Genomic DNA, 21,845 nt, shown 5'->3' with positions numbered 1-21,845 from the left:
CCCCCTTGCACCCGCCCTGACCCCCTGGGGCCCCGGGCTGTCTCCTCACCCCCCTCCCACCCGCTGAGATGCCTCAAGTATAGCGAACTCCCCTCAGGGCGTGATGAAGTGCAGTGACTCTGGGTTGCCCAAGGCCGGTGTTAGCCCTGAGCCCCTGTCCTCTTGGCCTGTGACAGCTGGAGGCCGCCACATTCCCACCACAGAGGCAGGGGCGCTGGGGACCGCAGCCTGATTGCACATCAACCCGAGGGCACCACAGCGAGGAAAGGGAACGCTGCGACCCCCGGAGAACCACGTGCCGGGCTCAGACTTCAAGTACAAAAGGGCTTTTGCGTCCTGCCCCCCATTGCTCCTGCTCTTTGGGGTGCTGATGGGAGGGGAGAGCAGGCACAATAACAGTGACAGCCAGCTCGCGGGGAAACAGCTTGTGCCGGGCGGAGGGGCAAGCGTGGGGTCACTGAGCCCCCCCATCCATTCTGTGCTGCCGCCTCTCTTCCCCGTGAGGAAACTGAGGCTCAGGGAGGCTGAGCAGCCTGCCCAGGACCACGGAGCTTGTGTGTGGCAAAGCGGGGATTCGAACCCTAATGACTCGGGTCCAGAGCCCTCTGGTCTTACCAACTGTGCCTCCTCGGCTCTTAGAGCGAAAAGCCCTCACCTAGAAGGAAGTGAGGGTTCACAAGGGGCTGTCAGGGAGGCCAGAGGGAACCTTCCGCGGCTCCTGCAGTGAGTGGGGACATCGCCAGGGTTTGTGTGGCAACAGGAAGGGTGACTGGGTTCCCAAGGGTCAGAGAGCGTCAGCGACAGGGTGGCCGGAGTCAGAGAGGCTGTGTTCCGGGCCTTCCCTGGGCCCCCCTCCCGGGCTCCATTATTCTAGTCTAAGTTCCGGCTTAGCTTCCACCAGATGCAGCCTCTTGGCCGCCCCCACCCGACTGTGTCCCCAGGACCCCAGCTCCCCAGGGACCGGGGCACCAGGATGAATACCTGCCGCGCCAGACTCCCGACCAATCTCTTCCTCGTCTTAAAGCCCCAGCTCCCCCGATCCGGCTGTTTCTCTGCCTCGCCAGCTGAGAACGCCTGTGTTGTAAAGCTCTGAATGGGCCATTTCGGCTCAGCGTCCAGATGCATTTTTATATCCGCGTGGAAAAAAAAAAAAAAACGCAGAGGCTCCGTTGGCAGTCAGAAAGAGTTTTTTAAAATTAAAGTTTAAAAAAAGAAAAACTTTCCTGCACCTGGCCCCTCTCCGAAAAGCACAGAGGAGAACAAAGCTTTTCTTCCACATGGCCACGTGCCTGGTTTTAAAAAGATGTGTGTCCCACCCGCCTCCACCCGAGCTTCCCACAGACCCAGTTGGGACTGAGCAGCGGCTGGGTGCCACCATCGCAGCTCGTGCATTGGCCCCGCCGTACGGGTGAGGAAGCCGAGGCTCGGGGTGGTGCGGTTGGCTCGCCCCAGTTGGCTGTGATTTCCCTAGGCTGCTGTCACAAAGTAGCACAGACAAGATGGCTTAAAACAACAGACGTACTCGGCCTCGCCGTTCCAGAGGCCAGAAGTTCAAAATCAAGGCGTCAGTAGCGGTGGTTCCTTCTGAGGGAGCATCTTTTCCAGGCCTCTCTCCTGGCTTCTGGCGACGGCCGACACTCCTGGCGAGTAGACATAGCACTGCAGCCTCTTACAAGGACCCCAGTCGCTGGGTCAGAGGCCCGCCCTGGTCCAGTATGTCCTCATCTTAATTTCACTTACTTCCATCTGGAAAGACCCTGCTTCCAAACAAGCTCACGTCCCGAAGTACCAGGGTTAGGGTTTCCACGTGTCTTCTTTTGGGGGGCAAGTCCAACTGCTAACAGTTATGCTGCGGTTGAGGGACAGAGTTGGGCTGGTTCCAGCCCAGAACCCTCCTGGTTATCTCCTCCTCTTCCTCCTCAAAGCATCAAAGGAGCAAGAGGGGCGGACACACCTCACAGCCCTCCTGCAGTGGCGGGCGCTGCTGCCTGCGGCCAGGACCCCGCCCTCACACCCAGCGCCTCCCTGGCCTCCCTGCAGACAGAGGTGGCAGGTGCCCGCAGTCTGCAGCAGCAACGCAGTGACAAGGAGAGCGAGTGCCTGCTGAGTGCTGGCTGCTGGCGGCCACCCACTCCTAGGCACTTCCGGCGTCAGCTCTTCCATGCTCTGCGGAGCTCTCGGGTGCAGCACCGTGAACATCCCCACCTTACAGAGGAGGAGACTGAGGCCAGGGAGCTCCATTCAGCCGGCCCAAGGTCCTGAAGCTGGGAAGCGCGGGGCCCAGGCAGGGCGGCTCCAGAGTCCAGGCTCTTGACCACAGAGCACGGCGGCCTCTGTGCCGCAGGGATGTTTCAGGAAGAGCCCCTGCCCAGTGCCATTTAGTGTAAGACCTAGCGATGTCTAACGGGACTCACCGGCTCTGTGGGGTCGCGTTTGTATGAATTATCCTGAGAAGACGAATCATGGGGACAGAAAGTAGATCAGCGCTCACTGGGGTTGGGGCGACGGCTAATGAGTACGGAGTTCTCTGGGGGGTGTTGAGGATGAAAATGTCCTAAAACTGAGTGTGGTGACTGGTGGCTGGCGCCTGTGGGTACACTGAAGACCACTGAATGGTACCCTTCAAAGGGGCGCCTCGAATGGTATGTGCATTATCTCCCAAGAAAGCTGTTACAAAACAAAAGCCAGAAGAGGGAAGCGGGCAGCGTGGAGACCAGGAAGGACAAAGACAGCAGGAAGGCAGAGCGTCGGACGGGACCCAGGCCGCTGGGGTGGAAGCTGGTGGCCGGGAAGGTGGGGGGCCAGTGAGGAGGCGGAGGGCAGCTCGGCCTGGGGTGGCAGAGAGAGATGGTGGGTGGAATCGCCAGGGCCAGGGAGGGGCAGGGCCACCGAGTGAAAACGAGGGGCCTGCATGGTCGTCATCAAGCAGCCAGACGGGGCTCTGCTTTCTCACGCGGCGCTGCCCCTGACAGCCGGGTGGAGGGGGCCCGTTGATGGGGTCGCCCTCCCTGGCCAGGATGTGCTGTGGGAAGGAAGCCACCGCCTGGCCCAGACCCCAGCAGCTGGCCCCAGTGGCAGATACAATGACAGCACCGTCACCTGCAGCTCTCTCCCTGGGAACGTAACCCACTAATTAAATAGATGTGCCCAGCGGCTCGCACGACCTCGCGGAGGGCAGGTGTCACATGGCCCAGAAGCTGGCCTTAGAGTCGTGGTGCCGAGAGACAGGAGGGCACAGTGGGGTGTCCGAGGGCAGGTCTCCGCTGACACTCTGTTTTACTTCTCGTCCCTGCTCCCCCAGAGAGCCTTCAGCGCCCTGTGTCACAGCACCCACTTGTACGGCCGGCGGCTGGTCCTGGAGTGGGCTGACTCTGAGGTGACCGTGCAGGCCCTGCGGCGGAAGACGGCCGAACGCTTCCACGGTAAGAGCGGCGAGGCTACCGGGACAGCGATCTCAGGGTCAGGGCGCCGGGAGGCCGCGTGGGGATAACACAGCCGCCTTCATTCCCTTCGGCTTTTGCTCAGGTGGTTGGGAGGCCTGGCGGGACGTGGGGGAGAGAGGCGAGCGGGCCGGAGTGTTTACCCCCCGCCTCCCTTCCTGCTGGGCTGCCACAGGCTGGCTGACATCCCCACCAGAAGGCTCACACCCAGGGGCCCCTCCCCAGTGCTCCCCGCCCCGGTTCTGCTGGCCGGCCCCGGGGGCCACTCGCACCGTCTCCCTACACCTCGCCCCCCTTTACTAGACCCTCCTCAGCCACCCGATCTAAGGACCGTCCACCTCCTGCCAGGGCAGCACCTAACTCCTGATCTTACGTCCCTTGGTGATATCCTGTGGCCTCGCCGATTATCAGTCCATCCCCAGGGGTACTAGTGAGCACCTGCTGTGCCCGCGGGCGAGGAGGGCAGCAGTGACCTAGTGGGACTGCGGGTCCGGGTGGAAGAGGCTGGACACACTGTTTGAGCAGGTGGTGCAGAAAGGCGTCCCCGCAGAGGTGACATTTGTACCTGGGAAAGAGCTGCCTGGGCAAAGGGACCCCAAGGCTGGTGTGAGCACACCACATGGCGGAGGGGCAGGCGGAGAGGGCTGGAGAGGCTGGCTTCGTGCAGGGGCCCATGGCCCACCTGCAGCGTCCCCACTCTGACATCTCAGGCAGCATGCTGCTTTTGTCCCCCAGTGGGTCCCGGGACAGCCAGCTCTCGGTGCTTTGCTGGATGAGCCACTCTGCTCCAGCATCTGCACTGCTCCCTCTGACCCCATCGCCATCGGGCGGCTGGGGGCCAACTGTCACCTGGGGACAGTCTGGGGGTGTCAGCTGCAAAGCCCGCCTTTCCCCCACTTGTCTATAGAGGTGGAGCCAGGAACCATGATGTGATCGTTGGCTGTCCCAGCCAGTGACATGTGGCTTCCCAGATCAGGCAGCAACTTAGCGGCAGGTTGTCAGGCGGTTGCTCTTGCGGAGCTGTGAGTTTTCCAGGTGGGCTCGCTGGTCTGGCTGGGGCAACAAGCAGACCTGAGCAGTGTCTGTGATGCAAAGCCTCATCCCCACAAGTGTGCTGAGGGCTCCGGACAGGATGGCAGCCCTCGGTGGCTCAGCCTGCCAAACCCTTCGAGACACTCCATCTGCTCATGCAGTGCCTTTCCAGCCTCATCCTTCCCCCTGCACCTCCCAGAGTTCACCATTCCCCACCCCCGGGCAGAACTCTGCATCTTTGCTAATGCTGTTCCCTCTACTGAGAGCACCTTGCTCCTCAATTTTTTTTTTTACCTGGCAAGTGCCTGTTCCATCTTCAAGGCTCCGCTCAAATGATATTTCCTCCAGGAAGCCTTCCCATTCCCTGCCCCTCCCCAGGTATCAGAGATTGCTCCATCCTCTGCTTTCCACCTCTGTTCCCTCACTCCCTGCCACATCACCCCTGATGCCTCCGTGGTTTTGACCCTCATGGGACCCGTGCCTCCTCCAGGGGGGGAGCTGCTGCTGCTCATCTGTGTTACCTACCGTCCCTCTCTGGGCCCCCGGGCCGGGCACAGTGCAGGCCCAGGCCAGGCCGTCCGTCCCCAGTGGAGGAGCCAGAAACCAGAGAAGTCAGGACTAAGCACACAGCCGCCAGCTCACCACTCAGTCAGCCCCCAGTCCTGCCATGCAGAAAGCGAACCTGTCCGTATCGACAGCCATTGACAGGCGCAGAGGCGCCCGTCGGCAAATGTTTGTGTAAGGGACTCTCCGGTGCGCCCAGCACGCGCCCCCGGGGCCAGGAGGAGTGTAGGCTCAGCACGGCGGACAGCAGCCCCCTTCAATACATTGAGCTCCACGGGCAGCGTTATGGCCTCACCCCGCTCGGAGGTGTTGCTGTGCGATTGGCCCCTTCCACGGCCGTGGATCAGCTGCCGGCCGAGGCCCGGACGGGACAGATGCAGGGGTGACAGTAACGGCCACAGTCGTGTATTTCTGTACATCTCCCGTTGGTTCCACACCAGCCCCATGAGATGGTGCGATCAGCCCCTATTGATGGATAGAGAACTGAGACCAACCAAGCGTTGAAGTGACCCGTGACAGCTGTTGTTTATGAGGGACATGCACTGGGCCGGGAGCCACGCTCAGGATGTGGCGCACTGTCTCATTTTACAGACAGAGACACTGAGGCTCAACGTTGTGACCAGGGTCACTCAGGTAGGAAGTGGCAGGGCTGAGACTTGAACTCCTGACCAACACTAGAGCCCCTCCCTCCTGTCCTGCACACACTGCCTTAGACCTGCAGAGGCCGTCGTCAGAGGCCTTGGGCCTTCGTTAGATCTGAGGTGCGTGAGTGTCTGCCGTGTGGCTTCCTTTGTCCCGATTCATCTAGACCCTGCGCCTAGACAGGGTTCCTTCCAGAAATGGAGGGAATAAATAATAAGTTACAACGTGGGTCCTAGAATCCTCGTTTGTGCTGGCTTCGGGCGGCTGAACGCCCAGACAGCCGGGTGTGGTTTAGCTTTCTGGCAAGAGGATCTCTGCTGTCACCAGATTTTCTATGCGCTCCTGGTCCCCAGAGGGTGAGCTTTGGGAGAAGGGCGTCAGCATTGAAATCCACAAGGTCTGGCTTCTGCTGCTTCCCGGCTGGGTGTCCCGGGACAAGGCCTTGTGCCGGCTGGGTTTCCATTTCCCGTTTTACTAATGAGGGTAACAGAGGTGCCAGTTTCTGGGACCCTTGAGGAGATGATCAGGGGAGTAACAAAAGGGCCCAAGCTGCTGCTTTTTTTTTAACCCCCACGACACAGGTGGGAGGGGGACACTGTTCATCTTCCCGTTTCACAGAAGGGGGGACTGAGGCGCACAGAGATGCGGTGGGTTGCCCAGGCTCCCAGTGCTGGAAGCAGTCCAGGTCTAGCGCCCCGTCCGCTGTGGCTCTTCCATTCAGCCTCCCCATGTAGGCAGCACACTGGGAGGGCCAGGTACGGGTGTTCTGGAAACGTCCACGCCTCCCGCCTGCGCCCACATTGTCTGTGTGGTCCCCTTGGGCAGCAGGGTGCCTGCAGCAGCCCTGAATGCTCCAAATAGAGCTGCTGGCCTCCCGCCCTCCTGACTCGACCCTTCCCTGTGGCGAAAAGTACCCGGCTCATTTGTGTCAAAGCCACATTGTTCGGAGCTCCCGGGGCCCTGGCAGCCTCCGGGCAGGTGGCATCTGGGCCCGGTGCCCGCCCCGGCCCTGAGCTCTGCCAGGAAGGCACTCAGCTCTCAGGTGGAGCCGTGAGGCCCGTTTCCCCAGCCTGGGCACCGTGGCCGTAACAAAGGGCTCTCTGGGCAACACGGGCCTTGGAATGAAAGGCAGGCGTCTTAGCCATTCAGGAGGGCCCGGCAGGAAGCTTGCTGGTGGCCCCGGGCCTCCGAGCTGCCCTCTGGGACAGTGGGAGGTGGCCGGGGTGGACAGAGGGGCATGCTGGCCTCAGCCGAAGCCCTGACTGTGGCCGGGACAATCAGCAGTTGCCCCAGTTCACCGCTGCACCTGGGGCTGGCCTTCTCCAGCAGACCCGTCTCTCCCTGCCCAGCCCCCGTGACCAGCCTCCCGCTCCCTGTCAGGTCCCTGATAAGCCCAGGTCAAGGTGGACCTGCCCGAGGGTACCAGCGACGAGTGGCTGAGTAGAAGTCGGGCCTGGGCTTTTGGCTGTCCTGCAGGATGACCGTCCTATCCGTGGGTGTGTGGCGCCGTCCCTTACACTTTAACCCAGTGTGTGTCCCCATACCTTACCTGTGGCTTGGGCTTGTCCCTTGGCCTCAGCTTTGTCACCTGTACAACAGGACCAGGGTGCCTACCTCATTAGGAGAATTGCAGGCCTCAAAGGAGATGAGGCCTGGAAAAGTCCCAGTGCGTCGTGAGCATGTCCCAAATGCCGTTCAGCCTGCCCTCCCCTTCGAGGGGCTGGTTCTGCCTGCTTGCATGGGCCACCAAGAACTGCCTGTTTCTCTTGAAGTTTGGTCAATCTAGGCTGAGGAAGGATGCTCCCTGGGCAGGGGGATGAGGCATAAAGGAGAGCCCTGGTTTTTATTAGCCTGGACAGTAACGAGTGTGCCTGTGCGTGAGAGAGAGAAAGAATACAGATGTGCCTGGCGCACGCTCGGGTGTGTTTGCATCCGATTCTAGATGCCACCTGGTCTCCGGTGTCTCAAGTGCAGAGCCCTGTGTGTGGCACGTGGCAGGCGCTGTGAGGACAGCAACGGCGATGAGGAGCGTCCCTAGTGTCTTGCCGTTCAACACTATTTCGGGAAATACGCGTGCTGGGTGCCCGGTCTGGTGCTCGCTGTTTATCTGGGGTCCCTCAGTACCGGCCGGAAATTGATTTGGTTTTAAACCCCCAGTACTTCCTGCCCACCCCAAGGTGGAAACCTTTATTTTATCCATTGTCCCCGGGTGAGGGCAGGGTTATATTTTCCCTGGCATGTTGATGCTTAAGAAATACCCGTGAGATTGAACACCAAGGAGCAGGTCTTTGAAAGTCATCTGCAAAGTTGCCCCGACTAGGCAGAGACCTGGACGCCAGACAGAAGTGCCTTTGGAAACGGGCTGGAATAGTAAGACGGCCGCTCTGCACAGAATGGTGCTCCCCGCCTCCCTTCCCAGCCCAGCGCCCCGGCATCCGTCTTCTCATCTCCAGCTCCGCCGCCCCCCAACCCCGGCAGGTGAAGTGCAGGTCTTGGGAGGCGCATGTGTGGGAGGGAAGAAAGAGAAAAGGCGGCCACTGGCTGCGTCCTTTTCTTCCCGAGTGTGTTACAAACCAGCAGGGTCGCGGCATCGAGAAGCTTTCAGGGCCTGGCAGACCGCAGTACCTGCGAGTGCGCCGAGAGAATATAATGGCACGGAAGCAATTCGCCCGCCGAACCCTCTGTTTTCGAGTGTGCGCAGCCAGGGAGGCGCGGGCAAACAGGCTTTTATTTGGCCGGGAGCGCGGCTCTGCTTCTCCGCGTTGTCTTATTCCAGCTGGGAGGACTGATGGGCTGTGGTTAGCGCCTGCACCTTTCACCTCCGGAGCTGGGAGCGCAGACATGACCTGCATGGCAAGTGGCTGGCAGCAGCGCCGTCCCCCGCCCGCGCCAGGCCAGGCACAGATGGGGCGCCTGTCCCGCCGGTCACTGGCCCCTAGCTCACAGCTGCCCACCCAGCCCGGCAGGGGAGGAGCGTGACTGTGCTGGAGCCCCGTCCCCGCAGCGGGCCCCCACCCCGGGCGAGCGTCGGAGCTGGCTTGTCCCTGACCCCGCTTTCCCTCTCAGTTCCCCCATCGCACCCCTCACCTCCTCTTCCTGCTGCTTTGTGCTCACACGTGCAACTTTCTGGGGGACAAGGCCCTGGCCCTGCGTCCAGTGCAGAGGGGGTGCACACTCACTGCTGGTGAATAAACGAACGTCACTAAGACCCCGATCGTCAGAATGGCCCGTTCTCACTGAGCATGGACGAGGTACCAGGCGTGGGGCAAGTGTCAGCTCTCTGCATCCCCACTGCTCCCCAGAGGCGGGACAGCATGCCCCGGGCCCCACGGAGAGTCAGGCCTGCGGCCTGCACTGGCCCTTGCTGGTCGGAAGCCAGACACGCCTGACCTTGAGCCTGGGAGCACTGCCAGTCCAAAAAGAGGTGATCGTGTGATTTCTTATTAAGATCAAGTCAGGCGAAAGGGGCAGAAAGCAGGGGACAGAGCTCTGTGGGGGCTCTCCTGTGTGCAGGGGACAATGCCAGGCGGTTTCATGTGCTTGATCTTATTGTAGCCTCACCGTTCCCTGGTGTCTGAGGCGTGTGCACGGAGGCCCAGAGAGGTCCGGCGACCTGCCCAAGGGCACAGAGCTCTGCACAGTACAGAATGCACGACGCGGTGTCACCCCTCCCTCTCTCCCCGGCAGCCCCCAAGTCCCCTTAATCTGATCTGGGCTCCCACTCCAGACCTACGCCACAGCCCAGTGCAGCCTTCTTGTAAATGACGTTTGGGGGCGCAGAGCCGTGTCCACATGCCCACGTAGTGTGAGGGCAGCTGAGGAGCTGTGGCAGAGGCCCTGCGGCCCGTGAAACCCGCAGTGTTGACTGTCTCACCCTTCACAGAAAACGTTCACAGCCCCTGGGCCTTGTGCAGTGGCTGCTCTTATTTTATCCAAAGGCTGCAGGTGCTAATTCCACCACATCCCCCCTTTTCTCAGAGAGCGTCCTGTCCCAGAGGCCTCATGACCACACCCTCCCCCGCAGTGAGAGTCCCCTGCTCCAGGGCCCCAGCTGTCCCTGGACAGGAAGCCCCATTGCTTTGCTTCTCCCTCCATTTTCGCGCCTTTCTTCATTCGGTTCTTCACCATCACCGAATTACCAAGCCTTTCTCGGCACTAAGGACAGAGCCGTGAGCACGGGGCTGATACCTGGGTGGGAGACAAGTGACAAAAGGGAAAAAGTTAATGACAACAAAGTTCTGACAACAGCAAGCCCTGTGGAGGGGAATAGAAAGGAGTGTTGGGGGGCCAAGGGGACAGACTTCAAATACAGCGGTGGGAAAACTCCTGCCTGAGGAGTCAGTTCTCGTGTGATGCCAAGGAGTCAGCCAGCCGGAGATCGGGGACAAGACATTTCAGGCAGAAGTGACCGTGGGTGCAAAGGCCCTGGGGCAGAAGCTTGTTCCCAGCAGGCCACTGTGGCCAGAGAACGAGTCCAGGGTGGGAGCCGTTGGAAACCAGCAGGGCTCCCGTGTGGGTGCAGCAGGGAGCCCGGCTTTTATTCAAGATGCAGCAGGAAGTCCCTCGAAGATTTAAAGAGGGGAGTGCCTTGTCTCATGTACACTGCTGGAGCTTCTCCTCGCTGCTGTATGGCACGTGCACTGTAGGGGGACAAGAATGGAGGCAGGGGCACCATTGTAGTCATCCCGGCAAGTGATGGTGACGGCCCGGGGCAGGGACAGAGACCAGGGTTGGGCTGAGCCTTGTGGTGAAGGTGGGGCCAGCCAGACTCGCTTCTGGAAGTCCGGAGGGAAACTGAGGCAGGTGCAGAGTTCTTTGCTCTGAGCCACTCAGAGGCTGGTGGTGCCACGTGATGAAGAGGCCCAGGAAGCGGTGGGGACCTGGACACTGGGCTTGAGATACCTATTAGGGCTCCCTGTCAGGTGTCAAGCAGAGAGATCTATGAGTTCGGAGCTCAGGGGCGAAGTCTGGGCTGAGATATAAATTTGGACGTCATCAGCACACAGATGATATTTAAAGCCTGCCACAACTTCATCATTCATAAGACGACACGTTTCCAAAAGATCAGGGACCAGGAGAGCCCGTTAGCCCCACACCAGCCCTAGAAAATGTGCCTCCTTGATCTTGGCCATGAACACGTAATCATCAGGCTTTAAAAATCACAGAAAAGTTCAAGCAAGTATGTGAAGTCGCAGAATTTATTATTCAGAATATGCCTTTGCCGTGGCGCTGTCAGCTCCCTGGAGGCAGATGGGGCCCATAAGCTCCCCTGGCCTCGCCTTTGTTCCTCCATTTGGGTGCCGCTTGTTCCCCGCTTAATGCGTCGCTGGAGCAGCACTCACTGCAGAGGTGTTGAGGGCCGGGTGGGAGGGACCGGCAAGGGCAGAGGCCCCCGGGGGCTTAGGGGCCTGCAGGAGGTGTCGTGGCCCTGGTCTTGGAGGTGGGTTCCCTTCCCTGTCTAGAGGGGTGTGTTTTGTTCTTCCCCCTGCTCCCCTCGGTGCTGGTAGGTGGCCCCAGGGGAGAAGCAGAAGTGGCCCAGAGACCTGCTCGCTCTCACACGCCCGCAGCCATCCCAGCTGGTGGAGGCAGAACCGGGAGGGAGAAAATCGAGAAGCAGAAATTGTTCGGGTCAAGGCAGCTCCTAGGCGGCAGCTGCCAGCGAAGTTGCACATGTGTGGCCGCGGGGAGGGAGCCGCGCTCCCCAAGCAGAGCGCTTCTCCCTGCACAGGTGCCGCGGCGGCTGAGCAAGCCGGGGCCAGTGTGCCCCAGGTCGCCCCCTCACACCCCCCTCGCCCCCAGCCTCTTTGAGTGGTGTTTTGGAAATATTTCCAAGCGCTCCGGCAATATCCTGCACACTGCGCCCCTTCCCCCGGGAGCGGCTGTCCGTGCGGGAAGGTACTTGCTCCCAATCCAGCGAAATTGTTATTGACTTGTGTTCTCTGCGTTCCGCAAACATTTCACTCAGCCGTCGCCAGCAAGGCCAGGATTCCCTGCTAGGGCTAACGGGGAAGCCAGCTGTGCGGGCCATTTCTCCTGCTCTTCCTCATCCATCACGGAATTAAACTGACAGAAGGAGAATTTCAGGGCGACTTGGGAGGGGAAGGGGCTGGGCCCGGATTGGACGAGGGTCTGAGGGCCTGGGGACCAGAGTGCTGGAAACGGGGGGCGGGAGGAGGGTGGGCTTCCCTCCAGGGCTGTGGCTGGCGGCAGGGGGCGGCCCGTTTTGTTTCTGAGCCGTAGGCTGGTGCAGGCCAGTGAAACCCAAGGAAAACACGCAGGCGAGGAGGTTATTACTGCCTCGTGATCGAGAGCCACGCTGGGGGTTTTGTCGACAGAGCGGAGAAAGTCGGAGGCTGCGTGGGTGTGCTGTCAGCAGAGATCAGCCACGGGTCTTTATTCTGCCTACAAAACATGGAAAAAATGTATTTAAAAAAAAATTCATCGCTACTCTTTCGCTATCAGATTTGGCCTGAAATTTGAGTTTCTGGCTTCTCTCAAAATCAGGTCTGACCACCCTGGTCCTGTGTCCCGACAGGGCAGCTGGGCTGAGTGGCGTGGCTTTTCCTTTGGCCGCAGTCCGGAGCCCTGCCTGCAGCCTCCTGCCCCGACCCCCCACTGCACCCCGTCCCTCCCTCTCTTTCAGCCTGTACCCCCAACCCCAGGGCCTGTGCCAAGAGAAGGCCCCTTGAAACGGAAGGATCCCTCCAGGTCTGCGGCAGGGAGTGGGGGCGCCTTCCCGCCCTTCCTGGTTGGTTTCTCTTTCCCTCTGCCCTGTGGCACCGTCACCCGGACACCCCTTTCCCTCCCCCTGCATGGCTCCTCCAGCACCTGTGACTAATGCAGACACGTGCGGGACAAGCCCAAAAGTCCCCGGGTTCAGCCTGGCCCCACAGCCCGCCGATGGGCTAAATCCACACTAACCAAGCAGCGCGCCTCACCAGCCCCCAAGTCCAGCCGCTGGGACCCACGGTGCAGCCACGCCCCCTGCGGTGCCCAGAGCACAGCCAGGCCAGCCCGGCCGCACAGGGAGCCGCAGTCCTCAGCAGTAACCGGGGCCTCTCGGTAGCCAGCGCCCACTCATCAGAACTTCCAAAGGTAGAGTCCAGGCATCGACGGTTTTCTAGATGGTTCTACCTGGTGGTCGGGTGGGGATCCATTGGCCCCTCGAGAAAATTGCTGATGCAGGCGGTCAGGTGCTGTTCTGTGACTCGTTTTACAGCGCCTGCCAAGGAGCGCCTCCAGAGAGGGTTGGGTCTCCACTGCAGGGCGGGCAGCTGAGCCTGGGACCCCAGGCGTCACTGTGGAGTGACGAGAAGGACCCCCAGCCTGGTCTGAGTTCAAGGCCCCACATGGGGGAGTCTGTGGTCATGTGACTTCCCCAGGGTGGCTGCTTCCCCGTCTGACAAATGGGACAATAGTGTCACCCAGCTCGTGGGTTTTCTGATGTCCACCCAGCCTGCTACCCAGAGGCTGAAGAGCTTGGACCGAGGACACAGGCGTTCTTGGCTCCAGCCCTCAGCGCTGACCTGGCCTGCCGGGCCCTCAGTGGACTGGGCTCTGCCCGCCCCTGGGCGTCCCTGCACAGTGCTCTCCTGTCCCACTGGCATCTGCGACGGCACGCCTCTGCATGCCTGGCGCTGGGCCAAGTGCCCTCCCGCCCCCCCCCCCTCACTGACTCCCGGCAGCGGGCGCCTTGCCCTTCCTACAGAAGGACCTCAAGCAGTTCAGAGAACAGCCGGAGACTGCGGCTCTGCCGCCCTGGGGCTCCCGCGTGGCCTCCACGGCTGCTGGCTCCGTATATTCTTCGGGGTTTTCTTGGTGCTGTGCCACCAGCCCCAGGTGCGGCACATAGTAGGTGCTCAGTGAATACGAGCTGTGAACGACTGAAGGCAGGAACATTTTAAGTGCCCATGAGCCTGAGAGAGTGGGCACTGTCCCTGTGTAACAGAGAGGAGCCCTGAGGTGTGGCGTTACGCTGCTCCTTTCGTGCCCAGGCCCAGGCGCGTCCCTGGGCCTGAGAAAACCCTTGGTCCTTCAGGTGGGGGCCGTGAATGGGTCCTAGAGCTGCTGCTCATGTCACGGGTGGGTGACTGTGAGGGCAGGGCACTGATGGAGCCTCCACGTGGGCCCCGGGCTGGTTTCCCTGTCCCAGGTTAACAGGAGGGGAGTGACGGGAACCGCTTTCATTAGCGACAGTAGGAGAGGCTCACCTTTGCGCAGCGCGCACTGTGCGCCGGGCCTGCCGTGTGCTCCCTCCTCTAGTTCTCTCGGCAGCCCCGGCGCCGGGCCCTGCGCAGTCACTGCGGGGAGGTGCGGCCTGGCCCCAGGCCCCCGGTGCCCCGGCAGCCGCCCTGGCTGGTCACGCCTGCGTCGTCTCAGCGACTCCTGCCCGCCTCCCCAGTCCCGCCACGCGCTTGTCCCCTCCCCACGTGCCTTTCCTCAGCGTTCTGCCTCTGGAACAAAACCCCATGAAGCGCTCGCTCTCATCTGCGGAAGCACAACCCCCCTCCCCCGCCCACCCCCTCGCCTTTCTCTCTGCCTGCCTGTGCCTTCCGCGCGGGGCCACGGCGCCAGCCAGGGACGGCGAGAGACACGGGCTGGCATTCTGTCAAGGAATTAATTGAAAAATAAAATCATTAGATGGGAACTCCAGAAATGCAAAATGGTGGTTGGAGGGTGCGGGGAGGGGGGGCAGCCTGGGGGGCTGTTGGGGGCCGCCTGAGCTTTTTGTCAAGTTAATTTCTCGGGTATGGATGTTGGGTGACATTCACTTGTTGTTTATCTTCGGGTGCAGCTGTAATGCTGAAAGAAAGCGCACAGCTTGTTTTGTTTATTTATTTTACACCTTTCTCCGGTTCTGCATTATGTTTGTTTGGTGAAAACCCACTGAGGCTTTTGATGTCGGGAAGTGGGATTGCAGCAGCTGTTCCCTGCAAGCAGGGGGCTCCGCGCGTAGGCAGGGGCCGGCGGGTGGTGCTGGGAGGCACTTGGTGAGAACTCAGGGCCTGCCATGTCCTCTGGGGGGGCCCCTGGGGGCCCAGCCTGAGCCAGAGACGCTAGGCCCCCGAGAGCAGGCACCGCGTGCCCGGCATGAACCCAAATGCTCTTGCTAACCCTCGCGGTCACCCCAGGAGATGGGTCCTGTCTCCGCCCCTAATGGACAGACCCAGAGAGTGGAAGCAACTCGCCCAAGGTCACTGAGCCAGTAAGTGGCAGAGCTGGGACCTCACACTGCCTGACTTCTTATGCAGTGGAGGTGGCCAGTCGCCAGCCTGCCTCCCACGCCTCTCGCCCCTCTGTGGCCAGAGGGCCCCCATTTCCCAGCCTGGGGAGGGGGTTTGTGCCTCCTTCGCCCTGATGTCCTAGCCTTCCTATGACAGTCCCCACAGTTGGCACTCATTGCCGTAATGGCAGTAACAGTGACAAAGAGACCGATCCCAACACCATCGATGGGGCCCACCCCAGGGATGGGCATTTCTCTTTTCACTCCTTTAATCGTCCCAACAACCCCATTTTGCATAGTAAGGAAACTGAGGCACAGAGGGGCTGAGTCCGGGGTGGGGCTGTGGCGTCAGCACCAGCAGGAAGGAGGACCCCTCCCTGCTCCAGACAGTTGGGGGAGTCCCGGGGGTCAGCAGACGGTGGCTGCAGAGGAGGGAAGGGTTGGAGGACCTGCCCTGTCCCCCCATTTTATACATGAGGGATTGAGTGTCGGACGGCGTATGTGCCCTGCCTGAGGTCACACAACTTGAGAAGTGCCAAAGCCAAGTGTGCCTCCTCCTAAAGCCAGACGTGGTGACCTCATGCCCTTTCACAGGGTCCTGTATGACCTTGGCCATGTCCCCGGCCCCGAGGCAGGGCCCCTCGGGAGATACCACCTGCCACAGCACAAACAGCAGGTGTGGGTTGCAAACTGGACGCACTGAGGCTGCCACGTGTTAGCTGTGGGGCTTTGGGGTGCACTTGCCTCTGCACCTCCCATCTTCCCATCTGGGAAATGGGGTGATGACACCCCTCCTGAGGGGAGTGCTTGTAAAGTGCCTGTCTTGTGTGTTTCCTGTTCCGGCTGCATCCGCCTCCCTCTGGGCCTCAGTCTCCCCAGCCAGAGGACATTTCAGGCGCCGCCCACCTCTGCCGCTCCTTTGTTTCATTGCTGTCCCGACATCAGCAACTTTGATTTTAAAGAATGACTCGCCTTGTAGCCGTTTATTCTTTCTTTCATTCAACAGATGATCACAGAGCACCTACTATGTGCTGGGCCCTGGGACACAGCCGCCCTAAGACAGCCCGCCCCCGCCACCACTCCCGTCATTAATCGCTGGGAGGGGTGTCCATGACAGGCCCACAGGCCCTGTTTTGCTGCCCTTCCACTTCCCGGCTCCTATTACCTGCCCACAATTTCAATTTCCAGAGGCCATTGTGCACCTCCAGAGCCTGGCGGTTCTACGGAAGCCACGAGCGTCCAGGGGGGAGCGGGAAAGGGAGCCGAGTCGCGGGCGGCCACCCCGGCCCCCTCCGCTTTCTCATGATTCACAGTGACAGCTACAGCTGCCAGGGCTGGAGGCTCCCGGGCAGAGAGGCGGGGGGCAGCCTCCCACACCTTCCTCACCCTCGCCAGGTCCACCCTTCCCACTCAGTTTGCTCATCTCCTCATTCAGCAAATGTGAGTGAGCCCTCACTAGGTGCCAGGCAGCAGGCTAAGAGGGGACACAGCGTGGACAGGACAGCGTCCCAAGGAAATGTCTGCTGGGGGGGGGGCCAGGCAGAGGGCAGGGGTCAGGGAGTCCTCTGAGCAGGGCCCCGGCAGCTGGGGCCTGGGGGAGTGGGGGCAGGGCCTGCAGATGCCGAGGCCTCGAGATGAGAGGGATGACTTAAAAAGGGGACTTTAAAAGGCCGAGTCACTTGCCCAGGACCACCTAGCAGAGACCCGAGATTTCTCCATCTGTGGGGCCAGCGCTGGGCTGGACTCTGCAGACACGCAGGTGAGAGAGATGAGCCCGCTGGGAGCAAAGGGCCCCGAGGTGATGGCTCCCCGGGGGCTTCACAGAGGAGGTGTGATGTGAGCTGGGAGGCAAGCGGACAGGCACGGCCTGCCCACAGCTGCCGCGGCACAAGGCAGGCGTCATCTGAGGAGGCCTGACCGTTCGTGAGTGGTGAGACGAGCAGAGGGGTGACCGAGCAGGGCAGCGCCGAGCCCAGCTGCCCCCTACTCCATTTTCTTCTCAGAGACTCAGGACGGGCAGCGCCCCTTCTCCTCTGCCCTTTGTCTCCCGTGCGCTCCCCGGCCGGCAGTGGAGGCCTGCGTGGAAGTGGAAAGACTGGGCCGTGGTGTGGCTTGACCTCCTGTCCGTGGCACGTAGCAGGCACTCAGCCAATAGCACTGGGGGCCCAGAGGGCTTATATTTTGCTGTGCCCACCATGCCCTTTCTGTCCACTCTGTGCATCTACTTCCCCTTCCCCTGGCCTCACAGAGAACTCCTCTGCACCCCTCAAACCCCAGCTCAAATCGCCCGTCCTCACCAAAGCCACCTCTGGTTGTCCCTCCCTCCGCACCGCCTCTGGAATCCTTGAGCATCTGTTCGCCCGGCACTGACTGAGCACCTCCTGCGTGCTGGCCGACTGCCACGCAGTTAAGAGTCACTGCCCCTTGTTTCCTCGGCCACGGTCCTGGCACGTCCCTCCCCACCAGGCAGGGGTGCCTTACCCCCTGAGCCGCTGGAGGGGCCTCCCTCCCTCCCCCTTCAAAGTGGGGTCCTTTTCTCTGTGGGCAGAGATGGGCAGGAGAGGCTCTGGGCCCGAAGGAGGCCGCCCCCCACGACAAAGCTGAGGCTCACGTGCAGTCTGTCTCCTCTCTCACGGTTTCTCCCTGCTTCCCCCGGCCTCCTCTCTCCTGCCGCCCCTTCCATGTTCTTTCTCCCCATTTCTTCCCTCATTTTTTCTGTCTCCTCACTGCATCCCATCTTCCTGCTCCGTGTTTCAATTCTCCCACCCCTGCCCCACCCCCCACCCCCCCGTTTTGCTCGCCTCTCCCCGCTCCCTCCCTCCCTTCCTCCCATCTCTCCCTTCCTGCCTCCAACCCTCTCGGCTGTTCTTTTCTCCTCTCTCGCCATCTGGGCTCCCACAGAGCCCCCGAAGAAAAAGCGGTCCGTGGTGTTGGACGAGATCCTGGAGCAGCTGGAAGACAGTGAGAACGACAGTGAGGAGCAAACCCTTCAGCTGTGAGCTGGCACCGGGAGGGTACGTGGCTGCAGGGCCCGAGGACTGGGGACAGCCGCTCTGGCTTCTGTGCTCCCCACCACGGGGGCGGGGGCGGGGGGCCGTGGGGCGGGAGCGGCAGGCAGCCCCACCTCCACCGTTGGAGGTCAGAGGGGGCCACGGCCTCCATCCACTGCCCGGCTGTGGGCTCGCACACACGTTCTCCGACTCGCTGCTCCTCCCCATAGCCGAGACGGGACAGGGTCCCATCCCGCTCGTAGCAAGGCCAGGGTACGGAGGGACCCTGGCTTCGCTCCAGCAACCCCAGCACATGGGAGTAAGGACGCTGGCACCCCCTGCCCCGGAGCCTGGGGCTGAAGGCAGCTTCTCGGAGTTAGGGTTCCACTCCACTGGGACCCCCGGCCCAGTTGCCTAACCCCCCTGGTTCCAGTCTCACCGGGCAATGATCCCTGAGAAACGCCAGGCGCAGGGCTGAGCATGGGAGACAGGCTCCAGAAACTTCCATTCCCGTTCTCCCCTCCAGGGCTGCTGAGCTGGAGTACCCCGCGTCTGACCGAGGGCCTGCTCCCAGCTTGGGACTTGGCCTCGGTCCTGCCACTTGGGACTGCAAGCCCTGCTCCCGTCCCCAGGGCCTCCTCCGGCTCTGCTGCCTCAGCGCCCCAGCTTCCAAGCCCAGCCATGACCCCAAAAGGAGACACCCCCACTCATGGGTTGGAGGCCCTGTGAAACGCATCCAGGTCCCCAGTCCTGACAAGCAGCCTTCCACGGCTTGGCCCAGCCTGGGGTGCCCACGTGCACACACCGACTCAGCCCAGAGACGGAGCCTCCCCCATGGGGAGGGCTCGTGCCCAGCACACGCCAGGAAGCAGGAGCGTGGAGAGGACAGCGCTACAGCCCACGGGACGTGGGTCTGCATCTCAGCCTCACCGTGCCTGCTATGTACCCTCTGACCGCCGAGGTCCCTTCTGACCCTCAGCATCTTTTTCTATAAAGTGGGGTGATGTTCTACCTGCCTCAGACGGTCCCTGGACTATATCAGGGCTCATCAGCACTCTGCTTACTTCTTATTGGGGCCTGTGGGTGGGGCTCCAGGCGAGACTCCAAGAACCTTCTGTCTTTTTGTGTAAAGCTTGGTCTGTGCCTTTTGGGGGTTTAGTCACCACCCCGTTGGCAGAGTGGCCTGGAACCCCAGCCCCACTCCAGGGCTGGGCATCCTCCCAGCTCCCCGTGAGCCCCGGCTCGTCCCAGGGCCCTCGCAGCCTAAGGCAGCAGCCCCAGAGTGGCTTTGCCCGGCCTCCAGCAGGTAGTCCCACAGACATGAGGGGACCACCGCTCCTGGGTGGGGGCTGTGTGGTGGGTGGGTGTCGGAGCAGCCTTGGCCAGACCCTTGGGTGGTCAACCTCCCAGGGGTCGGGACAGAGCCGGGAGAGGCAGTGACGGAGGCAGGAGAGGAGGCGATGTCCAGGGACAGAGGGGCTCGGCGGGGCCCCTTGCACCTGGCAAGGCCGTGGGCTCAGGTGTTCAGAAGCAGAGTTTGAGTGGCAGGTGGGGAGGGGATGCATGGAGCCAGGCGCTTTCCAGAGCTGGAACCCCGCCTGTGTCCCTTAGCCATCCCCGCCTGCTCTGACCCCTGCAGGTCCTATGTCCCAGGCTCCCCTGCCAGCAGGCTTCCTGTTGGGTTTGGCCAGGGGAGAGGCCGGGCACCCCACTCCTCCCTCTGTCCTGCATGGCTTCTCAGCCGAGGGGCCAGCCCTGGGTTCTAGAAACCCTGCCGCCTCCCTGGAGCTGTGCAGCCGGGTGCTGTCGCCCATGGGCGTCTGGCTCTGGCTCTTCCAGCTCCTCTGTAACAAGCTCCAAAGTTCCCTCCGTGGAACTGCCCAACAGGGACAGTGAGGGCAGGGAGCCAAGGAGGCCTGCTGCCAGGTGAGAGGAGGAAGGCCTGGTGGTGGCCTCGTGGAGGGGCAGAGGAAGGGGAGTTGGGAGGCAGAAGTGTGGCGGGCTTGTGGGGGGCCTCGGGAGGCTGAGGGAGGGAGACACGGGGACATCAGGGCTTGGGGAAGGAGCACAGGCGGCCGAGGCCCCCAGGCCTGGCAGCTAGGGTGCTATACAGACAGCCCTGGGTGGGTGAGGAGGGCGGCCCAGCCCATCTGCAGGATCCGGTGGTCAGGCAGGAGGACAGAGGTGAGGGGCGCGGAGGTGCGTTTCTCTGGGAGGCCTGGGTGGGACTCAGCACCTGCTGCCTTGATTTCCATGTCTTTAAAATGGGTACAAGAATTCCTGCCTCCTAGGACTTTAAGATTAAATAAAAGATTACGGATGGAAAACACTTAGCAGGCTGTCTCATGCCTAGTGAGCACTAAATAAATGAGACCAGTTTTATTAGTTAACAAAGAGGAAAGCTGTTGGGGCTGCACCCAGTGAGAGCATGAGGAAGTCAGAGCCCAGCAGGCCTGCAGGGTCCCCATCAGGGCCCAGGACGGCATGGGGGTGCCTCCAGGAGGTGGTCACGGTGGGAAGGAAGGAGTCTATGAATCCAGGAGGGTGGCCTGGGGGACGGGGGTGACCCTCTGGCCACCAGCCCCAGAGCAGGCTGAGCAGGCACATCACTTACCCAGTCTGTCCTTGCGCAAGGCCAAGGCCAGGCCCCCGGTGGGCCAGTGGTTGCTGTGTTTGTCCCTAACCTCTTCCATCCAGGGTCACCCATGGGTGGGACGCCTCTGCCAAGCGTATCTGAAAGCCAGACTCCGGTCCTGGGTCAGCACTTCTAGATCCTCATCAGCACCCCACCAGCAAAGGCCCACGGCTGCAGGGTCATACTGGGCATGCCTCCTTCCTCCTGGAACGCAAGCTGGCACCCTCCAGCCGGCTTGCACACGGGGTGGGCTGAAGCAAAGGACCGGGAGGCCACAGTGAGCCCAGGGGCCTGCAGAAGCACCTGGACTCTGGGAGGGCCCAGGCACATTGTGGCTTCTCAGAAAGTGAAGCGGAAAAGGCACAGGCCAGAGGCAGAAGCTGGCAGAGCCAACTGCTGATCTTCACCCCATTCACTCATCCACCATGCGTCCATCCGTCCGTCCATCTGTCTATCCGACACTTAGTAGGCACCATGTTAGAGGCACTGTTGGGCACCCGGGAAGCAATGTTGGCAACATTGGATCCACACACACTGTGTCTCCAGGCAGAAGACAACTCCCAGCGGCCTCTGCCGCGGGCTTTCCGTGCTCTGTGGCCGGGCCACCCCTCGCAGCGCCCGCCTGTGCTCCGCGGCGTCCGGGAGAGGATTAGTGCAGGCTGAGCGTGCCGGCTGTGGTGAACAGAGCCGAGCTGGGTTTCAACACCTAATTCAATTTGTTCTGCCGAGATTGAAATATGAAATGGTTGCCAGTCAAACGTTCAAAGGATGGCGAGCGCCTGCTGAAATTTAAATTTTAATGAAAATGACTTTAACCCTTTGGTACACCTTGCAGAAACGGAACACTCTCCCATCCTGTGGAAACGCCTCTTGGGTTCTCTCCTCCACCCACTCCTCCTTTGTTGAGCTTCACTAATGATAAGTAGTCACTTTTTCCAGCAGTGTTAGTACTAAAAGATTAAGGAATACTTGCTCAATAATAACTTCCTCTCGCATATTGCCCCAGCTGTTGAAAGATACCTTCCCATAGAGGTGACTTTTGCAAGCCCCACACAGACAGGCCGGGGCCCCATTCGATGTCCTTGGGACACCTGAGCTCCTCCGTGGCGCCCGTCCCAGCTGCGAGTGTTGGCTGGCGGTGTGGTTCTGCGTCTGTCCTTCCCCTGAACTGCAAGCCCCAGGGGAGCAGAGGTGCGCACAGCCGCCCCGCCCGGCGGGAAGGTGGTGCTCAGCGGCCCTGAAGAAGGGACGAGCGTTCCACGGTGTCACTGTCCCCGCAGCTGGGGGCGGTACTGTGGAGATGCAGACGTAGGGACTCA

General features: G+C 61.2%; 1 protein-coding gene across 1 annotated transcript in view; it reads left to right on the top strand.

Moving 5' to 3' along the window:
• Positions 1 to 18,900, top strand: part of RBM19 (RNA binding motif protein 19) — a 90,338-nt gene extending 71,438 nt beyond the window's left edge. Inside the window, exons 23-25 of the mRNA XM_090291627.1 lie at positions 3,302 to 3,422; positions 17,803 to 17,915; positions 18,418 to 18,900. Of these exons, the coding sequence (XP_090147753.1) occupies positions 3,302 to 3,422; positions 17,803 to 17,900 (219 nt within the window). The 3' untranslated portion in view covers positions 17,901 to 17,915; positions 18,418 to 18,900. The remainder of the gene's footprint in view (positions 1 to 3,301; positions 3,423 to 17,802; positions 17,916 to 18,417) is intronic.
• The last annotated feature ends 2,945 nt before the right edge of the window (positions 18,901 to 21,845 follow it).

Source organism: Furipterus horrens, unplaced genomic scaffold (genome assembly GCF_987537825.1).
Source record: "Furipterus horrens unplaced genomic scaffold, mFurHor1.1.pri manual_scaffold_11, whole genome shotgun sequence".
Classification (NCBI taxonomy): Eukaryota; Metazoa; Chordata; class Mammalia; order Chiroptera; family Furipteridae; genus Furipterus; species Furipterus horrens.
The sequence above is the reverse complement of the archived record's forward strand: the minus strand, read 5'-3'. Positions and strand labels throughout refer to the sequence as shown.